The 23528-nt window shown below is 44.3% G+C and overlaps 1 protein-coding gene across 2 annotated transcripts; it reads left to right on the forward strand.

Annotated features, from left to right (window-relative positions):
* Positions 1 to 1605: 1605 nt before the first annotated feature.
* SAV1 (salvador family WW domain containing protein 1) lies at positions 1606 to 23039 on the forward strand. Of its 2 annotated transcripts, none has more exons than XM_042446054.1 (5): positions 1606 to 1905; positions 9639 to 10082; positions 17675 to 17945; positions 20448 to 20591; positions 21944 to 23039. In XM_042446054.1, the coding sequence occupies exons 1-5, from the start codon at positions 1812 to 1814 to the stop codon at positions 22143 to 22145; spliced, it is 1155 nt and encodes a 384-aa protein (XP_042301988.1). In that variant the 5' UTR covers positions 1606 to 1811; the 3' UTR covers positions 22146 to 23039. The 2 variants fall into 2 exon arrangements, with proteins under 2 accessions (XP_042301988.1, XP_042301989.1); XM_042446055.1 differs by having other exon boundaries at positions 1805 to 1870.
* Positions 23040 to 23528: the final 489 nt, after the last annotated feature.

The following is a 23528-nucleotide window of genomic DNA, read 5'->3' on the forward strand; positions in this document are numbered from 1 at the left end:
GTATGTTCTTTGACATTGCTTTGCTTTGCTTCATCCTTTAGATCCTTTGCTATATTCCCCTACATTTTACCCTCAACCTATCCATGAGTCATAGCAAAGTCTATAATGTTGTCCCCAAAACTTGCCCTCAACTTACACATGAGGTCGACTTATAGTCGAGTAAATACGGTATGCTTTTTTTAATATGTTGAGAATAGCTAACTTGTTGTGTGCCTTTGAGTTGTTTCTGACTTGTGGTGACCTTAAGGCAAACTTACCCTGGGGTTTTCTTGGCAGGTTTCTTCAGAGGAGGTTTGCCATTGCCCTCCTCTGAGGCTGAGAGAGTGTGCCCAAAGTCACCCAGCAGGTTTACATGGCTGAGCTGGGATTTGAACCCAGGTCCCCCGAGTCCTAGTCCAATGCTCAAACCACTCTGCCTCCCTGGCTCTTGAGAACAGTGAGTGGGGAGGGACTGTCCCCTTTCTGTGGGTTTGGCTGTTCAGTCTTCTTAGCAAGGCATTCTGGAGACAACTGATATTGACTTTGCCTGTTGTAGGAACACACGGCTGCAACTGGATCAACGGAGGAGGATCCTGGCAGTTTATCACACCGGAGGAATTTCTCTTAATTTCAAATGAAAAGAAAGTGGGGCCAGAACGCATTCACTTAAAGTCGCTAGTTCAGCGAATGTACATGAATGCGCACTGCGTTCAAACTGACTTGCCATTGCCCGAAATTGCGTGTGGCAGTCTATCACACAATAACGTGAAACCCCATGGTTGCGTTTGGATTGCCATTGGATTATACTTCCAATTTCCCTTGTCTGATAACGTTGATGGTCTTTTGCAGCACAGGCTTTCTTGCCGCCGTTTCCTGCAGACACACTCCTACAATCCAAGACCACAACTCTTGTGTGTCTCATCCCCAGCCTCAGTGCCAAGGCTGCTCAAAGCATCCAAGGATGTTTCAAGGGCTTTGTAAAAAGGCTCTGCTATGAAGGGAAGCCATGGGGCCATTCTCTCCTGCCTTGGTCAGGCCCCAGCTGGAAGCATACTGTGTCCAGTCCTGGGCAGCACTGTTCTTGGTTACTGAGAGCCAGCATAGCATAGATTTAATTAATATCAACATACTGAATTAATGAATTAATTCAAAAAGGACGTTGAGAAACTGGAGCCATGATGTGTCCAAAGGTGGGCGACTAAAATGGTGAAGGGTCTGGAAACCATGAAGCCCTATGAGGAATGACATGGGGAGCTGGATGTTTAGCCTGGAGAAGAGACGGTTGAGAGGAGATATGATGACAGCCCTGTTTGAGAAAGAAAGAAAGGGCGCCCTCTAGAGGCGAGGCCGACCCTCCCTTTCTTCCCCCGGATTCCAGTGCGAGCGATTCCTCCTCTCGGCCACAGGGGGCGCTGCCGCCAACGCAGCAGGACAGACAAGTAGGCGCATCCCAAGTGCGCCTGCGCGCGCCACGCCCCTCTTTCCCTTTTCCTCCCCCTTCTGGTGCGGCGCTTTCCCAGCGCCCTTTGCGCGGCAAGAGCAGCAATGCGCCGCTCTAGCCGTCCCGTGTCCCTCTCTATGGCTGGGCGGAAGCGGAAGTTGGGTTAGTGAGGAGGAGAAGGAGGAGAAGCGCCGCCGCCGCCGTCACCGTCAGCCGCCCCTTTCCTTCCTTCCTTCCTTCTTTCTTTCTTTCTTCTGGAGGCGGAGAACCGGGGCGATGTCGGCGTTGCCCCTGGAGGGCGCGGGCGGGAGGCGGAGGCTGCGGCGGAGGAGGCGGCGGAGGAGGCGGCTGTGAGGGAGGGAGGGAAGGCGGGAGGAGGGAGGAAGGGGGCATGCTCTCTCGGAAGAAGACGCGGGCGGAGCTGCCGAAGCCCGGCGAGGTCCAGGGCAAGTACGTCATCACCGAGACCAGCCCCCTGCTCCGGAGTGAGTCCCAGGGAGAGGGATCCGGGGGAGAAGGAGGGAAGGAAGGAGAGAGACAAAGAAAGAAAGGGAAGAGGAAGGAAGGAAAGAGAGAAGGAGAGAGAGGAGGGAAAGAGACAGGGAAGGAAGGGAGAGAGAATGAATGAATGAATGAAAGAAATGAAGACGTGATGGAGGGCAGGAAGAGAGGGAAGCTGGGAGGGAGGGAGGAAGCCAGCTTCCCTCTCTGCCTCCGAGCCCCTTCTGACCCTTTCCAGGCAGTGCTTCTGGGGCCTGGACCTTGCAGCCGCCCAGGGCCTGGTTCTGGGCAGAAGGCAGGGGCTGCGGAGGGAGGGAGGGAGGGAGGGAGCTTGGCTCCAGGGCCCTCCATGAGACCCAGGCCCTCAGGGCTCCAGGCCCATGCAATACAGTGGTGCAGCAAAATGGTGCCCCTTGCATTACAAGGACAGAAGCAAGCGATGTTTCCATATGTATACATACACACACACCCCTATATATACATATATATCTCTCATCTTGTTTATATGCCTCCTAGCTCACAAGAGCTAATAATAATAAATAGGGAGATACCCAGCCAGCATTCCAGGTTAGCTGAGCTGTTTTGGCAGAGCGTGTGTCTGGAGGCAGATGCCCTGCGTTTCCATGACTGTTCCATCCTTTCAATGCCTTTGTGCTCTTTTCAGCCATGTCTGCTTTTGCATGATAGCTGATTTATACATGTTTTAAATGTTGTCTCATAAGGTTTTTTGTGGCATCTTTTCTTATTCTTGCAGTAAGACATCTTGGATCCACTTTCAAGAGAAAGGCAGGATATACAGCAGACCCTTCTTTTCCGCTGGGGTTTGGTTCCAAGATCCCCCATGGATAACAAAATCCGTGGATGCTCAAGTCCCAATAATAATATTAATAATAATAATAGGATTTATTTATATGGGAGTCCGGGTGCCTTACAACTGAGGGGATAACAGAGGGTTCCCTGCCCTCAGGCTTACAATCTAAACTTCTGACAGGACACAGAAGGAGAAGGGATGGGGGGGGGGGGGTCAGGTCCAGCAAAATATACTGACATAACAAAAGGTGTCCCTTATAAAAAATGGAAAATCAAGGTTTGAAATTTGAGACGTAATACTTTTTGGGGACATTTTCAAACCATGGATGCTTGAATCCATGTATAAGAAGGGCCAACTGTACATTAAATAATAAATAAGTATCCCTGACCATAGCAATTCTTAAATCTGATTTAAAATACCATGAGCAGCTCTGGCCGTTGCTGTCCTTATCTGCCTTTAAATTGGCTCAGACATGGCTCTAGCAAAGGGTTTTCTTGGCCTGAGGCTGAGGGAGTGTGACTTGCTTAGATCAGCCCATTGGATTTCCATGGCTGAGCAGTGATTTGAACCCTGGACTTCTGTAGTCCTGGTCCAGTACTCAAGGCACTACATCATGTTGGCCCACAGTTCTAGCCATGCCTTCTCAAAAAGGATATTTTGACCACTTTAAAGGGCACAGCTTGGCAACTTGCAGCTGTCTCTAAGGGCATGTGTACTCCAGGGAAGCGCTGCTTTTATCACAAGTGCTTCTAGGCTGATACCCATAGGATTGGCAGCCTAAATACCCGAAAGGCACATCAGATTTTGTCTGATCTTGGAAGCTAAACAGGGTTAGCTCTGGTTAGTACTTGGATGGGAGCCTGCCACTGACTATTGGGTGCAGTAGGCTATACTTTCAGGAACTGACAAAACCACCTCTGTAGTATTTCTTGCCTAAGAAAACCCTAGGAAATCCATGGGGGTCGCCATATGCACACAATTTAAACACACACACAACACATAGGATTACAGGTACAGGTGCTTTTTCTTCCGTTCTGAAAAAAGCCTGCTATGCTGTCAGTATATTCTAAAGATGTTGCACCAAGCATGCGCATGCATACAGTTGGCCATCTGTTTCAATGGATTCCTTATCCATGAATTCAACCATCCACAGTTTGAAAATATGTTTTAAAACATAAATTCCAAACAGCAAACCTTGATTTTGCCATTTTATGTATGGGACACTGTTTTGCTATGCCATTATATTTAATGGGCCTTGAGCACCCACAGATTTTGATGTCCAGTCGGGGGGGGGGGTGTCCTGGATAGCAAGGGCCCACTGTCCTTGCTGAAGTAGGAGTTATTTCTGGGAAGGAACACTTCAGGATCCAGCTTCGGGTTCCCTTGTGTATATTGAAATCACAGTGTTGGGAGTAGGGACAGAGTAAAAACAAAACAGATGAATCAAGTAGTAATAATGACTAGCTGTACAAACAAAGGCATTTTTTCTCCCACAAAACTTTGGGAATCCAGCTGGAGGTGAGTAGCGAGATGCTCAGGACTCAGTGGGGTGTGGGGAGGACTTATTTACACAGCACATACTTTAGTCACTTGGTTTAGTGCATAGCTAAGCAAGCTTTAGGTGGCTTTTTAAGAGGCTCAGATGAGCTCATGAAGGGGAGAAGCTTATGAGGCATGGCGTCTGAATGAAGCCTCCTTTCACAGGAGGTCTTTTCCCTCTGAGCCCCAGGTGCTAAGGGCAAAAAAAGGGGGCAGCTGTCATCCCCTGCCCTGGCTGGGTGGGCTTCCAGTTAACTTGCATTTGATAGAAACAGGAATGTGAGTTTGACAGTCCTTGATCTTATCTAATACAGCTCTTTTTGTGCTCTTACCGAAATGAAGCTTTTGCTAAAAGAATCCAGGTAGGGACCAACGCACTTGTGGGTTTTCCCTTGTTCTCTGTTTTCGCACCCAGAGAATTAGTTTGGGATCACAGTTGGCATGACGCAGATATTCCTGATGTCAGAAAATGTTACACTCATTTGAAAAATTTCCAGGTTGTTCAACCCACAGTTTTGTTGGATCAGCTTTTTCTTTGTCTTCATGTCAGAAAACAAGTTTGCCTTTTGACCCCAAGTAACATGAAGAACTATCAGTTCCAAAGCCCATTCCTTTGTAAAGCACCTTGCACAGAGTTTGTACTACACTTTGTACTATATAAATAACTCTTCCTCCTGTTCTTCTGTCTCTTCTCCAGTGTTTGCATAGAAGATGTTGCCCCACCCACTTGCCTCTGTAATATTGTCTTTTTGTGGGGAGGACAACGATAGAAAGACAACTTTTCCTTCCATCCTCAAAATAACCTTATTGAACAGTTTATTTTAGTGAATTTGTGCTTCAATACCTCCCTGGCAGAACTTCATTTTACATTAGCAACATTTACAATCCAGTAGAAATCAAAAGTGATGACAGGAAATAGTATTGCTTGGATGATTCTCATTTTCGTGGTCAGTTGTGTGTCTTTACTCTTTAGGGTCTTACCTATTCTTCATGGCTGCTGTTCCCATTCCTAGTCTTCTGATTTCTTGACTGCAGTCCCCATTCTGATCAGTACTTGATCTTTTAATATTTCAATTTCTTTAGTGTGTTGGTTAAATTTGTGTAATTCCTCTGTTGTCATTATTTTTGTTTATGTTCAGCATTAGGCCTGCCTTTCAACTTTCTTCTTTTACCTTCCTCAGTAATTGTTCCAGGTCTGTGATGTTTTCCACTGGTAGTCTGGTTTGGTCCACGCATCATAGATTGTTGGTGTCCCTTCTTCTTCACTTCACTGTCTTTACGCCTCCTTCTTCCGAGTCTAAATCTGCTATTCTTAGGATATTTTCTGCATACAAGTTGAAAAAGTAGGGTAACAGAATGCATCCTTGTCTGACCTCTTTGGACAGTGAAAAAAGCAGACAAAAAGAAAACCAATTTGTTTGAGATGTGGTGATGGAGAAGAGTGCTGAGGATACCATGAATGGCCACAAACGGATTCTAGAACAGATCAAGCCTGAACTCTCCTTGGAAGCCAAGATGGTGAAACCGATGCTGTCGTACTTTGGTCACATTCTAAGAAGGCAGCTCTCACTAATAATTAATAATAATAATAATAATTTGTTTTATTTATATACCGCTATTCCAAAGATCATAGCGGTGAACAGCAAGTAAGCTAATTAGCAAGTAAGCTAATTTGCCCCCAACAGTCTGGGTACTCATTTTAGCTCCCTCCTCGGAAGGATGCAAGCCTGAGTCGAGCTTGGGCCCTTTTGCTGGTCTTGAACTCGCAACCTTGTGGTTTTGAGTGAATGGCTGCAGTATAGGCATTTAACCACTGCGCCACCAGGGCTCCACTAAAAATAATCATAATGCTAAGAAAGGTAGAATGCAATGAATCAGGGAGGCAATGAATCTGAATCTACAAGACCTAGGAGCAGTGGAGGACAGGGGATCTTGGAGATGTCTCATCGCCAGGGTCACCATGAACCAGAGCCAACTCAAGGGCAGTTAAAAACAAGAAGAAAGAAACCAAAATAGTGTGATATGTAAGTCTCTCAACAAGGAATTCCTAAACTGAGGAAGAGAACACCTAACAGTTAGGTGAAAGCAACAGATGCATTCAGCTTTTTACTGAGCAGTGAATGTGCCTGCCTTGTGAAATTCAGTCTGCTTTCTCTACAGCATAATCACCTAGTGCCTCTTTAGACCATGATTACACATGTATCAAAAGTATATGTTCTATTTCTGAACATCCGGAAAACGTTTTGCGCTTGATGTTTGGCGTATCCATGTGTGTTTAACACAGATGTGTGTCCTCCCATGGAACGCTTGCCTTTTGTTCCCATTCATTATGCTCCGTTGCCAATTCTTAGTTCCTTCCATACATCAGGATGAAGTTAAATGGATTTTAAAGCTTGTAGGGGAGCCATTGTGGTGTGGTTTGAGCGTTGGGCTAGGACTCTGGAGACTAGGGTTTGAATCCCAGTTCAGCCATGTAAAATCCCACTGAGTGACCTAGGGCAAGTCACACTCAACCTTGGGGAAAGCAGTGACAAACCTCTACTTAATAAATCTTGCGAAGAAAACCTCATGATAGGTTCTCCTTAGGGTCGGCATAAGTCAGGAATGACTTGGAGGCACACAACACACACACACAGAGGTGCAATATGGTTGCTTTGCATGTTGTTAAGTGAAGTGATGTCCATGAAGCCCGTAGTCTTGGTTTCATCTTTGACTCCTCTTTGTCATTTATCCCTCAGATCCAGACTACAGCCAAAGTCTGTAGATTTTTTCTCTATAATATCGCCAAAATCCGTCCATATCTCTCAGCTTCTACCGCAAAGACACTTGTCTATGCCCTAGTGGTCTCACGACTAGACTACTGTAACCTCCTCTTGGCAGGGCTTCCCCTCTCTCATCTCCACCCATTAATTTCTGTTCAGCATTCAGCTGCACGCATTATTTCACTCGCCTTTATGATCATGTCTCCCCTCTGTTGTCCTCCCTTCACTGGCTCCCTTTTCCTTTCCGCATCAGGTACAAACTTTTGCTACTCACCTTTAAAGCCCTGCATGGGCTGGCCCCTCTTTATTTAACCGATCTTCTCTCTCCCTACATCCCTACTCGCACTCTCTGCTCTGACAGCCAAAGTCTCCTCTCTCAACCCAGGATCTTCTCTGCCCCGTCCCGGATCCACCCCTTCTCTCTTGCTGCCCCTCATTCCTGGAACTTTCTTCCTCTGCATACGTGGCTCATCACTTCCCTAACCAGCTTTAAGGCTGAGCTGAAAACCATATTGTTTAGGGAAGCGTTCTCAGGGAATTTGTGATTGTCATCCGGCTGTCTGATAATGTTTGATGTGATGTGATCTGCTTTTATATTTGATGTTTTTAATTTGTCTTTTCTTTTTACAAGGTAATTTTATCTATTCCTCTAGTTAATTGTTATTATCTTAGAGTGTACGCCTTGGGCAGGCTTTTATATACTCCTTAATTTTACCGATTTTGTACAGCGCTGTGTATAATTACAGCGCTCTAGAAATAAAGTTTAATAATAAAATAATAATAATGTGAAATCTTGCTGAGCTCTTGGCTTGCAGGAATATTTGAAGTAAGCAGAAGTCTGAAGCAGAGGTTCAGTACTTTGCAGTTCCTGTCTGGGATAGCATTCTTGAGGTTGCACTGTATTATTATTATTATTATTATTATTATTATTATTATCATTACATTTATTTATATCCTTCCTTTCTCCTGGTATAGGAATTCAAGGCGGCTAGTGAAATTTAAAACAGTACAAGTTAAAAACAATAAAATCATTAAAATATAGAAACAAAGCATTAAAATGTAGGTAACTGTGATCAGGGCTGTGGAGTTGAAGTCATAGAATCGGAATGGAGTTTGAGTCTGTAGAAATGCACCAGCTCTGGCATCAAAATAAAAACTTCTCTTATCCCTAATTCTATACATTCTTTAGTGTTTCTTATTTAATGCCTAGTTGGTTGTACATATACTTTCATAGGGATTTAGGAAAGTCAGAAATTTAAATCCAATAAATGTATTTTATGTTCTGTCAATCTGAGTAGTCAGATGATTCATACGCACGTCGTGCTATCATTTGGCTAGAGTAAATTTGTTCTTACTAATTAATATACATTTGCCTTATATGAAGGAGTTGGAGAATAGAAAAATAGAGCATTTGGAGTTGAAGGCTTGGCCCTGCCTGTAGTAAAGTGTGGCTTTGCATTTCTTATGTGTGTAAAGTGCTGTTGCTCTGATATTTAGGTTGTTTTTTCTTCTGGTGTTACAATTTACCAATACAGTATCAAGAATGTACACACTCTGTATCTGTGGAGTATACTTTATATCTGCGTATACTTGCAATTAATAAACTAGGTGTGTTCTTAAGCATTACTACATTAACAGAAAATTTGGTAGCAGAGGCAAAAATAATGTTAAGAAGAAGTTCCTATATCATTAAAAAAAGGACTTGAGTTCAACGTGTTTCAGCAAACTTTTTATCCAAAACTACCAATATGGACACTTGAAATGAAACAACCAGGTCCAGCAAGCCTTTGCGCAAGTAAACAAAAACATGGCAAACCTTCTGGAGACCACTTTAAAGCTTCTTCCAAAATGCACTAAAGGGTCTTTCTTTCCCCAGCTTCCATCTTTCTTAGAATTTCTGTTTTTGTAGTCAAACTTATAGAATCATAGAGCTGGAAGAGACCGCACGGGCCCTGATCCAGTCCAACCCCCTGCATTGCAGGAGATCTGTGGGTTTTTTAAACATGCTTGAGATAGCTGGTGAAGCAGACTGTCTGCTTTCCCCTTTTCTCTCTCTTCTGCTGCTCATGTATGCTCACAAGGGGGTTCTTGGGGCAACTGCTATTTACCTTGCCAGTGTTGTTGTTGTTGTTATTATTATTATTATTATTATTATTTCTTACCCACTTCTCCCTGTCGATCAAGGTGGAGGACAACAGCAGTTAACAGACACACATAAATTAAAACACACATCAGTTTAAAAGTATAAATAAGAGGTACACATATTAAAACAATCCACATTCAAAATTCATAATTTGAAACTTGTAGGCAGACACACTACAGCAAAATTGCTAAATTAGATTTACATTTTCTCCATTGTAATTCAAGCTTTATTGCATTGTTTATAGCAGACTCACTGCAGACCAACACCAATAGTCTCTGTTTCTCCAGCCCTCCCTCACCACCTTCCTATTCCTAACACTGCTAAAAAAAATTCAGCTAATTGCAGAATGAGGAAGAAAACTGGCTGAATATAAAAAGACTTTGTAAAAAGGAATTTCTTGCTCAGAGGCTTTGTTAACTGAGAGATGCCTGTATTGGTTTTAATGGCAGTGTTCTGTTACAGATCTGATGCCCTCATTCATCCGTCATGGACCAACCATTCCAAGACGAACAGATCTCTGCCTTCAAGAGCCCAGTCCTTCTGCCTACTCAGCAGTTGGGGATGGAGCTGTCTCCAGAAACCAGAGCTTCCTTAGGACTCCCATGCAAAGGACTCCTCATGAGATCATGAGACGGGAAAGCCACCGGCTCTCTGCCCCTTCCTATTTGGCCAGAAGTTTGGCTGACGTGCCCCGGGAATATGGTGTGTCTTCACAGTCCTTTCTAACAGAGGCCAGCTCTGTAACTGAAAATGGCGATGCTGGATCCCGTTACTATTATGACCACTTTTATAATGGCCAGAGGCGGCACCAGCTGGGGGACCATGTCCAGGAGGAATATAGATACTATGAACACAACACTGAACTCATCCAGAGGATGTCACAGAATCAGGGAAGACATAGTTCAGGCAAGTTTCCTTGGGTTTCTTTTTATCCAGAATTTGCAGTGTTGCTCCTTGTAATGTATGTATAACTGTGGCAATAACTAATGGCCAGGACACTGCATCATCAACATAAATCCAGCTAAGGAGCTCTACCATAGTTATGTCTGACTGCATTACACCCCAAAAACCTCAAATTTCAGCCCAGCATCTCCCTGACCAAAGTGTTTCTGAGGTGTCAGAGCTCTGCGTGATGGGAAATGATGTCTGCAGAGCTCTCCCAATCACTGGGTGCATTGAGGACAGGCAGCTGGAGAGAGCCTTTGGGGTCCTGCCAAAACTATGACCGGGAGAGTGTTGCAGACACTCTAGCACCTCAGAAACACTTCAGTCATGGTGTTGCCAGGCTGTAAAGGTGGGTTTTGGGGCTCATGCTCAGTCACTAACATCCATAAATGTGAATCCCCAACAGTTATGAGATGGTACGTCCATCTTAAGATCTCATAACTGCTGCACTTGTCCAGCCAACTTGTGTTTACTGTAAATTTAAATGATATAAAAATATGTATGCCATTCTATGATTATGTTTTCCAGCTGATACCAGGGCAAAAGACACAGTACAGTGTATATGAACAAAGCTACCTTGCAATGAGTCTGAGGAGGCCAGTGTTGCAAAGTCAGTGGAGTCTGTTGGGAAAATGTACCTGGAGCCCCTGTGAAACGGACACCAGTGTTAGGTGCTTAGGGGAGATAGAGGAAATAGAAAGGGGGTGGCAAGTGTATATTGTCTTTTCCAGGAGTCATTCCAGGACTAACCTTCTGCTATAGATGAGGCAATTTTGTAATTTGTATATTGTAGACAAATGGAAAGGCAATGGGTGCCCAAATGAGAAAGCAGATTGTTCATTACATGTGATTTGAATGTTGAGGGCAGATTAACACTTTCTTATCCGAAATACTTGGGACCAGATGTGTTTGGTATTGGGGGGTTGTTTTTTCGTTTTGGATTTCAGTATACAGTGGTACCTCGGGATACGAAATACCCAGGTTACGAAATTTTCGGGATACGAAAAAATCCCATAGGAAATCATTGTTCCGGGTTACGAATGTTTTTTCGGGATACGAAGAAAATTTTTGGTGCTTTTTTCGGCTTTTTCGCACGAAACGCGGCTTTTCCCCATTAGCGCCTATGGCAATTCGGCTTACGAAGGCTTTTCGGGTTACGAAAGCGGCCGCGGAACGAATTAATTTCGTAACCCGAGGCACCACTGTACCTGTATCTGCATATAGGTACATAATGAGATATCTTGGAGATATCAACACAAAATTAATTTATGTATCATATACACTTTATAAACACTGCGCTACTGTGTCTGCTTTCTTTTGACAGAAAAGCCTGAAGGTAATTTTATCATTTATATTTTTTAACCACCTTGAATCTCATTTTGGGAGAAAAGCAGGATATAAATCCAATAAATACAGCATTATTAATAATCTTTTGCATGACAAAAAGTTTGTGTACATGAAACTATCAGAAAATAAATGTGTGACAGTCTCAGACTCCCATGAAAAAAGTTTTGGTTTTTGCAGTATATCAGATTTCAGAATTCCTGATAAGGGAGACTCAACCTGTATTGTATTGTTTTAAAGTTTTCTCTGATAATTTTCTATCAACCCTGAAGAGTCGGGGATACTAGGACTTGGATCTGAAGAAGAACAAGAGAACACCAGATGTTTGCCTTAGATGTGACTCTTCTGGGTGTGACAGCATTCTGGATCAGTGTTTTGTTTTGTTTTCATGTGGGTTCCTTGTGTTTACAGTAGGAAGTTCATCAGACTTCTCAAGTATCTTATGTGGAATCTTAGTACTGCATAATGACTCTAAAACTTAAAATGTGGTTTTTATAAACAAATTGATATGTAAGCATACTGCACTTTTATCCAACTCGCCTGGTTATGAAATACATTGCAGTCAAGTTGCTTGTTTTGTGTATCTTGCAGAGGGGAAAAAGTAAATATGCAGGCAAGAATGTCAAGACTTTGGAGTTACTGACCTCAAGTATGAAGCTGTTGTTTTGAGAAAGAGACCCTTTGCTTGCAGATGCCTTTTCATTAGATGAGAGGCCCAGCTTCAAAGAGAGGCAGTTTGCCTGCTGTGGCAAACGTTGGCTGTTTGATTTATGTACATTCTCATTTTGGGTTGCATGAGGAATTATGGGTGGTGTATATGATTTTTTCAGATCAGCAGTAAGGAATATTAGATGTCCTGACCAAATAGTTTCCATCCATTATTTGTGTCATCCTATTACTTCCCCCCATAGATGGAGAGGAGATTGAGTTTGAAGAGCCCAGCCCATTGAGGTTTGCACAGTGAGAGCATGGTAGTGTGAGGGAACTGGCTGTGGAAATGGAGTTGGAAGTACTGGGCTGGCTGACTGCCGCTGGTGAGCACTGAGGCTTGAAGGCATTACGTTATGGCAGAGAGGAAAGAGACCAAGCCACAAATAAAGCTGTAACTTCCTCAAAATCTTTCCACTGAAATGAGAAAAATTAAGATGCATCAGCAGCCCAGCAGGAAAGATATACAGGATCCTGGTTTCAGACCTGGGAATCAAGGTGGGAAAGCCTTCCCTTCAATAAAGGAAGCTTCTTTTTTTGAAAGGATGGAGGAAGCTGGTTTCGCTGAGCATAGGTTGACTGTGAGTGGGCAGAAACCAAAAATGTGTGCCTGCTCCAAAGGAATATTTAATGACAGATTAGATGTCTGAAAGAGAAACAGGAAAGGGACCGATGCCCCCATATGCTAAGGCAGTGATTCCCAAAGTAGGTAGTACTGTTCACTTGGAGGTGGTGGAAAGATCCAATGGGTCTTGTGAGGGAAAAAGGAGTGGCGGGGGGCAATAAGGGAGGGTGGCAGGGGCCCTTTCAGCAGCCTCTAGGGCCATAGTGGAAATGAGCAAGGGAGAAGTGGTGGCAAAAAGGAGCATTCATATTTGGGACACTGCTTGAGTCTTGTGAGTTTTGCCAGGACTTGGCTGGCAGGTTGGAGCTGCAATTATTATTATTATTATTATTATTATTATTATTATTATTATTATTATTATTATTATTTGTGTCTTGCCTCTCCCTGTATTGGATTGAGGTGGGTAACAACAAACATAAGAACAATAAAAATAAAACACAACATACCACAAATAAAAACATAGCAAAACATAAAAAATCCAATAGTGCCTGCTTTCCTTTGTCAGACAGGCCAAGAGAAGAGGTACCAGAAGAGTGTTTGTTGGGGGGGGGGGGTAACTGAAGCTGTGTGAGGAAGGCATATCTCTGGGGAAGGAGTGGCACTGAGTCTTTGAAAGTGTCCTTTGCATCTCTCAGATTGAGAGTCCTTCCTTGCCAGGGAGAAGCTTCTCCTTTTGCACCCAGTCGCCTTGGGCGCAGCAGCCAAACAGCCAGTTAAGTATCAATCCAGAAGCGTCATGCCTGTTGGCCTTAGCCACAAGGCTGTCACAGGCGAGAGGCTTCTCTGTCAGTGCTTAGCCAGCTGCTTGGTGGCTGCTTCCAGGCTAACTGGATGCAAAGGGAGACAGTGACCAAGCAGCCAGTCAAGCAGTAAGTGAGAAGCTGCCCGATCACTGATTGCCTGGCTACTCAGGTACTGCTCCTTTGTACCCAGTCACCCAAGGCGCAGCCACCAAGCAGCCAGTCTTCCTTTTGCTGTAAGGCAGCAGAGGACAAGAGTGAGAAGCAGGCTCGAACCATTGCTGCTGCTGATGGTGCTGTATTCACACAAGTGGCAGAGGAAAAGAGTTGGATGTGGCTGAGGTAGATGCCGCTGGCTCACTGATGCACAAACAGTAGACCTAATACTGTATCTTGAGTGCTAAGGTTGTTGTCCAAGAGGAGAGCGGGCAGTAGCCAAGGAGATAGTGAAATGTGTATAAGAGCACCAGCATGCTAAAACTGGCTGGGAGAGATCTCTTAAACTAGTCTGGAGAAAGGACACACTTTAAGAAACAGGATATGTTTTGCTGGGGGTGAGCTGAAAGACGCTCAGATCCTCAGGGTAGAGTTGCCCAGTGAGCATAGCTATTTTGGAAGTGTGCTGTGTTGTCGTCTTCCTTCTGATGAGCCTGTTTCTTGCTCTCATGACTACACAGGTATTCTATTGAGAGGACCTGGTCACCGGCATCCTTCCCATTCTCCTGCATTGGTCACCATGGCTGCACTGACTCCTTTCTTTGCTTTCTTTTGGTTATTAAACAACCAGTCTTATAGTAACAAATTTTAGTGATGGGGTAGTAATAATAGAATCAGTTTTAAACAATTGAAAACAATGTAGGATTCAAAGAAACAGCAATGTAGTCTGGAAAATCAGTATGCAAAGGAATCTTGCAGAATCTTTGAGACTAACTGAAAGAAAGAAGTTGGCAGCATAAGCTTTTGTAGACTCAAGTCTACTACCTCTACAAAAGCTCATGCTACCAGGTTCTTTATTTCAGCCTCAGTGGTGCTACAAGGTCCCTTTGCATACAAAACAGTTGTTAATTCTTGCTGTCTTGAGTTTCTTGAAGCCAACTCCATCCTCGATCACTTTCAGTCTGGTTTCCGCCCAAGGCATTCTACAGAGACAGCTCTCACTAAGATCTCGAATGACCTTTTACGGGCCTTTACTCTGTTCTCATCCTTCTTGATTTGTCTGCAGCCTTTGACACCGTTGATCACTGTCTCCTAGTTGACATACTCTCTGACCTTGGGTTCTCAGACTCTGTTCTCAACTGGTTTAGATCTTATTTGTCAGACAGGTCTTTTGCAGTGGTTGCAGGTGGTCAGACTTCATCTCCTGTCCCCTTATCTGTTGGAGTTCCCCAGGGCTCTGTTCTGGGTCCCCTTCTGTTTTCTCTCTACACACTGACCTTAGGTATACTCAGGGGTAGGCAACCTTTTTGAGCTGGGGGCCAGGTTGCTGTCCCTCAGGTGACTGGGGGGGGGCCAAAGCCGGGGGTGGAGCTTCCACCCTCCGGGGGTCAGGCCTCCTCCTCTTTGCCAGCCCCTGACAGGGCCCCAGGCTCCATCAGAGGCCAGCAAAAAAGCTGGCGGGGGCCACCAGCACTGGAGGCCTCCTCCTCTTTGCCGGCCCTTTTGCCGTCGCTGGGGCCCTCCAAGAGGGTTCCGGTGGTGGCAGCGGGCCTCTGGGAGGCCCTTTTGCTATTGCCAGGTCCTCTTGGAGGGCCCCTGCGACAGCAACCGGCCCCCAGAGGCCCCCTGCCACTGCCTGGGCCAATTTGGAGGGTGCCGGCAACCGGCCTCTCAGAGGCCCCCTGCCACCGCCGGGGCCCTCCTGGAGGGCGACGGCATCGGGCCTCCCAGAGGTCCTCTACTGCCAAGATCCTGGTCCATGCCCTAGTGGTCTCACGACTTGATTACTGTAACGTCCTCCTGGATGGGCTTCCTCTTTCTCACCTCCGTCCTTTAATTTCTGTCCAGCATTCAGCTGCACGCATTATCACATCCGCCCACCGCTGTGACCATATCTCTCCTGTGTTGGCATCCCTTCACTGGCTCCCACTCCCTTTCCGTATTCAGTACAAGCTCCTGCTGTCGACGTTTAAAGCCCTCCATGGGCTGGTCCCTCCTTACTTATCAGACCTTATTTCTTCTCACCTTCCCACTAGGGCCCTCCGTTCTGGTAGTCAAGGTCTGCTTTCACAGCCCAGGATTTCCTCTGGCCCATATCGGATTTGCCCCTTTTCACTCGCTGCCCCTCACTCCTGGAACCTTCTTCCCCTGCGAGCAAGAGCCATCACTTCTTTAACCAGCTTCAAAACGGAGTTGAAGACCATCCTGTTCAGGGCAGCGTTCCCAGGCATTGCGTAATTGTCACTTGCTGTTTGATGTTCTTTTGTTGTCTGTTTTATTGAATCATTTCATGTATTGCTATGTATTTTATATGCATTATCCTACTAGAGAGGCCCCTTCCCCACCACCACTCCCTTTGTGTGGTGTCTTTTTAGATTGTAAGCCTGAGGGCAGGGAACCGTCTAATTAAAAAGACTGTATATACAGCACTGTGTAAATTTACAGTGCTTTATAAATAATGGAGGAGGAGGAGGAGGAGGAGGAGGAGGAGGAGGAGGATATGCATTGGGCCCTCCACATTTGCTGGTGTTAGGGACATAAGATCCTTGTGAAAGTAGGAAAACTGCAAATTAGAGAAGTGTTTTCTTTAGTAATGTCTAGATCTTCCAGCACAACTCTATGGTCAGTTTCCAGCAGAATCTTTCTGGGGGACCTAGGAATTCCTAGAGAGAACAGAGGAATTGATTATCTTCCAATGGGCAGGAGAATTAGAATTATTAATTAATTCCCACCCACCACCTGGTTCCTTGCCAATCTGTAGAAGAACCTATATTCATCCTGAAGCCACTTCCCTGGGAAGTTGTTGGCAAATTGATCTGTGTTTTTTCATGGCTTGCTGGGCTCCTTGCTGGCAGCTGGGCAAAGTGTAGCAATGCTAGGGCTGCTCTACCCAGCCTGCAAACAGTCCCACTCCTTGTTCTCTTTCCCTGGGGAATGTGTGCCAGGCAGGTCATGCTCTGGTTCACTGAATGCCAGGCCCATAAAACAACTTCCTCCCTATTTCTGTAGCAAAGTAAAGCCCTGTTTTAGTGCAACCTTCCTTCCACAGGTTAATCTTTGCATTATCTCCAGCTAAAGGGACCAAGTAACAAGTGGGCAAAGCTCTTCTCTCCCTGCTAATCTCTAGGAAATGCTGCTGCTCATATTAGGCACTGCCAGTCTGTAAATGGATCAACGTTCTGGCTCGGTATGAGACAGGTTCTAGTGTCTATTGGTAGTCTCACCTCTGGCTGACATGTCATGGGAAGGGAGAGCTTTCCCCAGATCTAGAGCAAACCCAGATGGCTGGGGAAAGATTCTCAAGACCCTGATGCCTGGATTTGTCATCATAAATTCTGGGAAACTGTCTGAGCCACCAAGATTTTTTTGTTTTGTTTTGTTTTCAGATAAACAGCCCTATGATGAAATAGCCATGAGTCAAATCTTCATGCTCCTTTTTTTCCAGTCTTATATATGCAGTATTTCTCAGCTTGAATTCATGGTAGTAACTTCTTTTCTAGCTGCTAACTCACTTTGCCTGTAATCTCTTACCTTTTGGACCATGTTTTAATCATCTGTTTGCTTCATTCTGTCTTCTATGATCCCCAGTCTTCCCATAAGTGCAGAAGAACATAAAAAGGTTTTATTCAGGAACAGCCGTGTGCTTTGTGGGCCTAGGTCTATGTGCACCAGGCTCTCTTGATCTAGGGATGCATAGTCAAGTGGCATGAAGGACACTTCAAAAATATTTTGGACTTGACTTGCCAGTGTCTGGATAAATGTCTGGAAGCCAGAGGAACATGGAATATTTTTCTTTGTGCCAGAATTCTTATGACTGGAAACTGTAAATCAGCACTTGAGGATGTCTGTTAGAGAGAGAGCTGATTATAGTGCCTTGTGCTCCTTTTCTATGGAAAGAATTGGTGTAATGTTGAAATGAGCCTATTGAAGACTGTTTGATTCACTTATGCCCTGTTTTGCTTTTTTTTTTGCTTTTTCAGGCATTGGAAGGGTTGCTGCTACATCATTGGGAAACTTAACAAACCACAGTTCAGAAGATTTACCACTTCCTCCTGGCTGGTCAGTGGACTGGACTCTTAGAGGGCGAAAATACTACATAGACCACAACACTAACACAACACATTGGAGTCATCCTCTGGAGAGGGAAGGGCTGCCTCCAGGATGGGAGCGTGTTGAATCAGCCGAGTTTGGCGTGTATTATGTTGACCACATCAATAAAAGAGCACAGTACAAACACCCCTGTGCACCCAGGTATTATTATTATTATTATTATTGCTGTTGTAAAATAGTGGCCTTTATATAAAATGTTCAAATAAACTTTTAGTTTTTGAATATATATATATATATATATATATATATATATATATTCTCAAGATGTGGATGGTGGCTAAGGAATCCATGGATATGGAGAGCTTGCCTTTTCCCCAAAACTGGGATGCATGGTGGTTTACGTTTTAAAAAAGGATACAGCTAAAAACATACAAAAAGTGAACATTAAAATTGAATCATACTATTCAGAATATTTATTTTTTTATTCATGAAAATATTTATATAACAACATTAAATCAATTAAACAGTTGAAAACAATAATGTGCAATTATCCCTCCACCTTCGCTGAGGTTAGAGGCCCCGTAAATGTGGAAGAACCACAAATAACAAAAACATTACATTTTAACCTGAGAGAACACCTCCATGGGAATCTCTAGGTCCTCCAGTGCAACTCTGGTCAATATCTATCAGACATTGACCGTAGAATTGTGCTAGAGGAGCTACAAATGCCTAGTGGAGTGTTCTCTCTAGGAATCTCGAAGTCCTTCAGTGCAACTTTTGGTTAAAGTTCAATATAGAGTTGCACTGGAGGACCTAGGTACTCCTAGAGAGAACATATTTAATAAAATCCATGAATAAACAAAGCCAAAGAAGTTAAAATATAAATATACATGAATGTGCAAATGAAAATACACATGCTAAATAAACAAAATATTTGTATACCTATACTGTGGCAAGTGGATGGGCTATGACGTCCACATGTAGGTGTGTGTGGGGGGGGGGGGGGGGGTTTCCAAAGAGTAAAATGTTTGAGTACCATAATATTCTTAGCACTGAGAGTAAGGCATTTTTGTGTGCCGTAGGGGCTGTACCTGTCACCATTTCAACACATTGGGACACAGACATCTTTATCCCAGTCTGTACACTGGGTGCATGCTTTGGGGTTGACTTTCTTTACTTTACTCTGTTAAGTTCACAATGTTTAAATGCTTGTATTGCAGCCACAAGATTGTGAGTTTGATCCAAGGGCTCCAAGGTTGACTCAGCCTTCCATCCTTTCGTAAAATGAGTACCCAGCTTGTTGGGGGCAATTGGCTTACATGGACATTGATTTAGATCTCTGTCAATTGTAAACCACTTAGAGAGTACCGAGTTCTCTGATAAGCACTATAGAAATGTAAATTCTAAATGCTATTGAATTGTGTGGAGGTAACTTCTGGTGGCTCGGGTTTGCATGTTAAAAAACCAAGGTAAAAATCAGAACAAACCAAGATTGAGATCTGGTTGGATTCTCCTTCGAGGTGTCACTATGCTGGCAGAAGAAGGAAAAATAAGCCATGGCCACAGCAACAACAAAAGAAGGGAGAGAGAGAAGGACAGACAGACCAAAATGTTAGCAACAGCCCCCTCTGTTGCTCCAAGGGGACCCTCAGAGCCCATGGACAGGTAATTGTCCAGAAGACAGGCATGGTCAAGATAGGCTACTTGATGTTGGCAACCTTCTCCACCTGTCTCCAGTTCCTTCTCCCCCACTGTGAGACCATGGGAAAAGTGCAATAGCTTGTGTGGCAAATGGAATACATCAGCTGGATTCCAGCCAGGATATTTTATTTGTTCTTGTTGCAGGAAATGGTTCCTGCTAAATGAACATGGACATTGATTTAGACCTCTACCTGTCAGTTTCATATTGGAATAGTTAACAGTGGAGTTTGGATCATGGCCCAGATGGGTTCCTGTTGTCTGGCCTACAGCAGTGGAACTCACTGCCATTATAAGTATCGTACATAGGAGCTTTATGGGATCTTCTCTTATATAGTGGCAGTTGTGTGCCTTCAAGTCATTTCCGACTTACGGCCACCCTAAGATAGGCCTATCATAGGGTTTTCTTGGCAAGTTTCTGCTGAGGGGGTTTGCCATTGCCATCCACTGAGGCTGAGTGTGATTTGCCCAAGGTCACTCAGTGGGTTTACATGGACAAGCCAGGGTTTGAACCTGGTCTCCAAAGTCCTAATGCAGCGCTCAAACTACTACCTCATGGTGGCTTCTTTGCATACACACACACACACACACACCCCTCTGTGTGGTGGTGGTGAGTTGGCAAGGATTAAGAGGGAGTTAACCAGGAGATTTACACAAAGGTACTAAAACATTTATCCCGGCCGCTAATCACTTCCCTAAACAGGGGACCTTTGGGAAAGACTTGGGCTGTGCTGAGACTCAGAAGGAAGCAGCTTTCCAAAGTTTGGATGGCAGGCTTTCTGTCTTGAGGCAAGAGGCAAATTAACCCTTGGTTCTCAATGTCTTGCTTAAAATATTTTTAGTGTCCCTGTTGTGCTACTGGGTTTCTGTTTCCTAAACCAACGGTATACAAGCTGTAGTGTTGGCTTGTACATCACAAGATTTTGTGCACTCTTGCAAAGAGTTTTGTTGCCATTTTGAATGCTGGAATAACACTCCTTTGCTCTGTGCTGTGTCCCTGTGCAGCGTTCCCCGTTATGATCAGCCTCCTCCGGTGACGTATCAGCCACAGCAAGCTGAAAGAAGCCAGCCAATCCTTGTGCCTGCAAATCCGTACCACACGGCTGAGATCCCTGACTGGCTGCAGGTCTATGCCAGGGCACCTGTGAAGTGAGCATTGAATTTTTTTTTTTAAAAGGGTTCATGTATTATAAACTGGTACAAAAAATACTGTTGGCAATCTTCATTAAGGTAGTCTTGAATGGGTCCAGAATGCTGTGTTTAAGATAGGACCTTAAGCATCATGGATGCCTTAACAGGAACTGTTGTCTGAACTGGTTGTTTAACGTGGCTTTAAAAGACAGTTTCTGCTTCCAGGCTCAGGCTGGTATCCTGTGAGTGGCATGGGTGTGTGTAGTAAGCTGACTTGTCCCTAGTTATGTCTATTTTTGGTTGCTGTGTAGGTTGGTATTCCCTTCCACCCCTCTTCACCAACCAAGCCCACCTCCTAAACTTACTGTAAAACATCTGAAGCCGCCACCCCATCTGCAGCCATTTGTGCCCAGAAGAGAGCAGAGGAGGGGTTGATTGCCAAGGTGCTTGTAGCCAGGTGCAAAAAAATGGCCTCAGCTGCTGAGACCCGTGGACACCCTGCAACAATTCAGCAGGTGGCGTACTGTATGTATTTGACTGCAAGTCAACCTTGTGTATAAGCCAGTTTTGATTCATGGCCAAAATTATGGATTTTGAATTACCCATGGGTAAGTGGAGGGTAAAACTTTGGAGCATGTAACAAATCAAAATTTCCAGGAGGAAAACAATGCCAAAAAACTTACAACATTTCTGTAAGCATAACTGCTTGTACTTTTACTAAATGCAAGATGGATGAGAGAACAGAGCTGGAGTCAGTGCTTCCAGGACAAATTATGCTCTTGATTTTCACCGGGGATGGTTCCTCTTTTTTGGGTCAAAGTATTTACATTGACCTGTGGATAAATCAACTCAGGGTTGTTGTTATTTTTGGTCAATTTTTTTGACTAAAAATTCTAGACTTATACATGAGGACATACAGTATTCATAGATATAGCCATCTTCATCTATAGAATCAGTATGTAGAGAGATCTTGTAGCCCCTTGAATCTGAGGAAGTAGACTGAAGTCTATGAAAACTCATGCTGCCAACTTTCTCCTTTCAGTTAGTCTTGGGGATACAAGATCTCTCTACATAATGAGCATGTACAGTAATCACTTTGCATCTGGCTACAGGGATATAGCCTTGGCAATCCATCCCTTCTCTGCTCTGAATGGCTATGAGTGGGATTTCAGTGGTGCTGTAGTGGGCCTGGTGTTGCTGGTAAATGGCTCAGCATTGCATGGTTCTACATGGAAACTGCACTGCATTGAGCTATGCAAAGTTGCAGCCTAAGTATGCCGCTGTGGGGTGTTAAATGCTCTCAACATGCCTCAGTTGTCTTTATTTCTGTCCCATGATTGCCAAGAATATTCCCTTGGATCTTCCAACAGGTACGACCACATCTTGAAGTGGGAACTCTTCCAGCTTGCAGATTTGGATACCTACCAGGGGATGTTGAAGCTGCTTTTCATGAAGGAACTGGAGCGGATTGTGAAGACATATGAAGCGTACCGGCAGGCTCTCCTCACAGAGCTGGAGAACCGCAAGCAGAGGCAGCAGTGGTATGCACAGCAACACAGCAAGAACTTCTAAGTGGACTCTCCAGCTCTGAGCAGGCTCTCCAGGGATGAGGGCCTGTGGGACCTTCAAGGGACCTCTTAGGCTCTTGGGCTCTGGGGGAATCATTAAACAAGAGCTTTGGTTGGAAAGGCAGCTTCACTTTTTTGATGTTGCACCTTTTGTAATTACCTTTTTTCTGTATCATGTTTATAGAATACAGAAGACCTTTTGTTATATGGTATAAAATTAGTTTCTTACTCCTAGAGCTGCTTTGGAGGGAAAACCCACATCATCATTTTGGCTGGAATCTGTGTTAATTCCAGCAACCAATTTATAGCAGACTTTTTTATTTTTCAAGTGATAAATGTCATTCTAAGAAATGTCCTGAAAACAGAGCATCACGTTTCTAAAATCCTTCTGAATTCCCATTGTACGGCTGCTGTTGGTCACACTGGTCCTCTTTTTGCTAGAGAAAAGGGGGACCACTTTTACACTGACAGATCAGTGTTTATGGCAATATAAAGAAGAGCCCAGTGGATCCTGAAAGCATCGCACAAGACTTTTAGCGCTTAGACCCAAGCACTTAATAAACAACTGCCTTAACTTTGACTTTCACGTAGTGTATCAGTCTGGCCCTGGCCTGACCCAGAGCAGCATTCTGGTGAGAGCTAGGTGGCCACTGGTGAAAGTTCTTCCAGGCTCCCTCACTGTTGAAGGCAGCCACAAGTAGCCATTTGGAATAAATCTTCATAAGTAGCAATGGACTGTTTTACAGAAACTTTTTATCTAGAGCCAATCTTGTCTCTGCATCCATGAGTTTGGAGGCACCTCAGTCACAGCCTGAAATGCTGTTTATGGGTACTCCTTAGGAGAAGTGGTTTGTAATGCCTGTGTCCTGTAAATCTCAAATAAAAAAAAGTGTTTACATTTTTGAGTGAAGGTATTGTCAGCGGAAACCACTTTCTTCTTCGTGGTCTCTGCCTCACTTTTTGCGCCTGCACAGAGACTCCATTTGGAAGCTCAACAGCTGAGTAGATTGGTTTTTCCTATATCTTCTGATCATCTAAGTGTACATGTGAGTATTGCCTTTGGGATCAAAATAGGAAAGGTTTGGACAGCTGCCTTGAGTCCCAATTTTGGGAAAAACCAGGGTATAACAAAGTGAATAACAGGCTACTTGTGTTGCTATGGGTTTGAGAGCAGGCTTTTCCAAAAGCCCAAATACAAGTCTGACAGGACAGGATTCAGTCATGAAAACTGAGGCCATCGTTCTCACAGAATGAAGGTTGGCTGGTAACAAGCACAGTTAGGATTACTGGTAGGCTAGGAATGCTCCTTTCTCAGTAGCTTTGTTGTCCTCTGTGTTCAAGTCGTTTCCTACTTATGGCAACCCTAACACAAACCTGTCTTCGGGTT

The sequence above is a fragment of the Sceloporus undulatus genome, chromosome 1, assembly GCF_019175285.1.
Source record: "Sceloporus undulatus isolate JIND9_A2432 ecotype Alabama chromosome 1, SceUnd_v1.1, whole genome shotgun sequence".
In the NCBI taxonomy this organism is placed as follows: domain Eukaryota; kingdom Metazoa; phylum Chordata; class Lepidosauria; order Squamata; family Phrynosomatidae; genus Sceloporus; species Sceloporus undulatus.

Excerpts from the sequence above, each read along its gene's own strand:
- SAV1 (XM_042446054.1), top strand. The coding sequence starts at position 1,812 with ATGCTCTCTCGGAAGAAGACGCGGGCGGAGCTGCCGAAGCCCGGCGAG. Across the intron at positions 17,946-20,447 it reads AAACACCCCTGTGCACCCAG|CGTTCCCCGTTATGATCAGC; the intron begins GTATTATTATTA and ends GTCCCTGTGCAG. Across the intron at positions 20,592-21,943 it reads TATGCCAGGGCACCTGTGAA|GTACGACCACATCTTGAAGT; the intron begins GTGAGCATTGAA and ends ATCTTCCAACAG.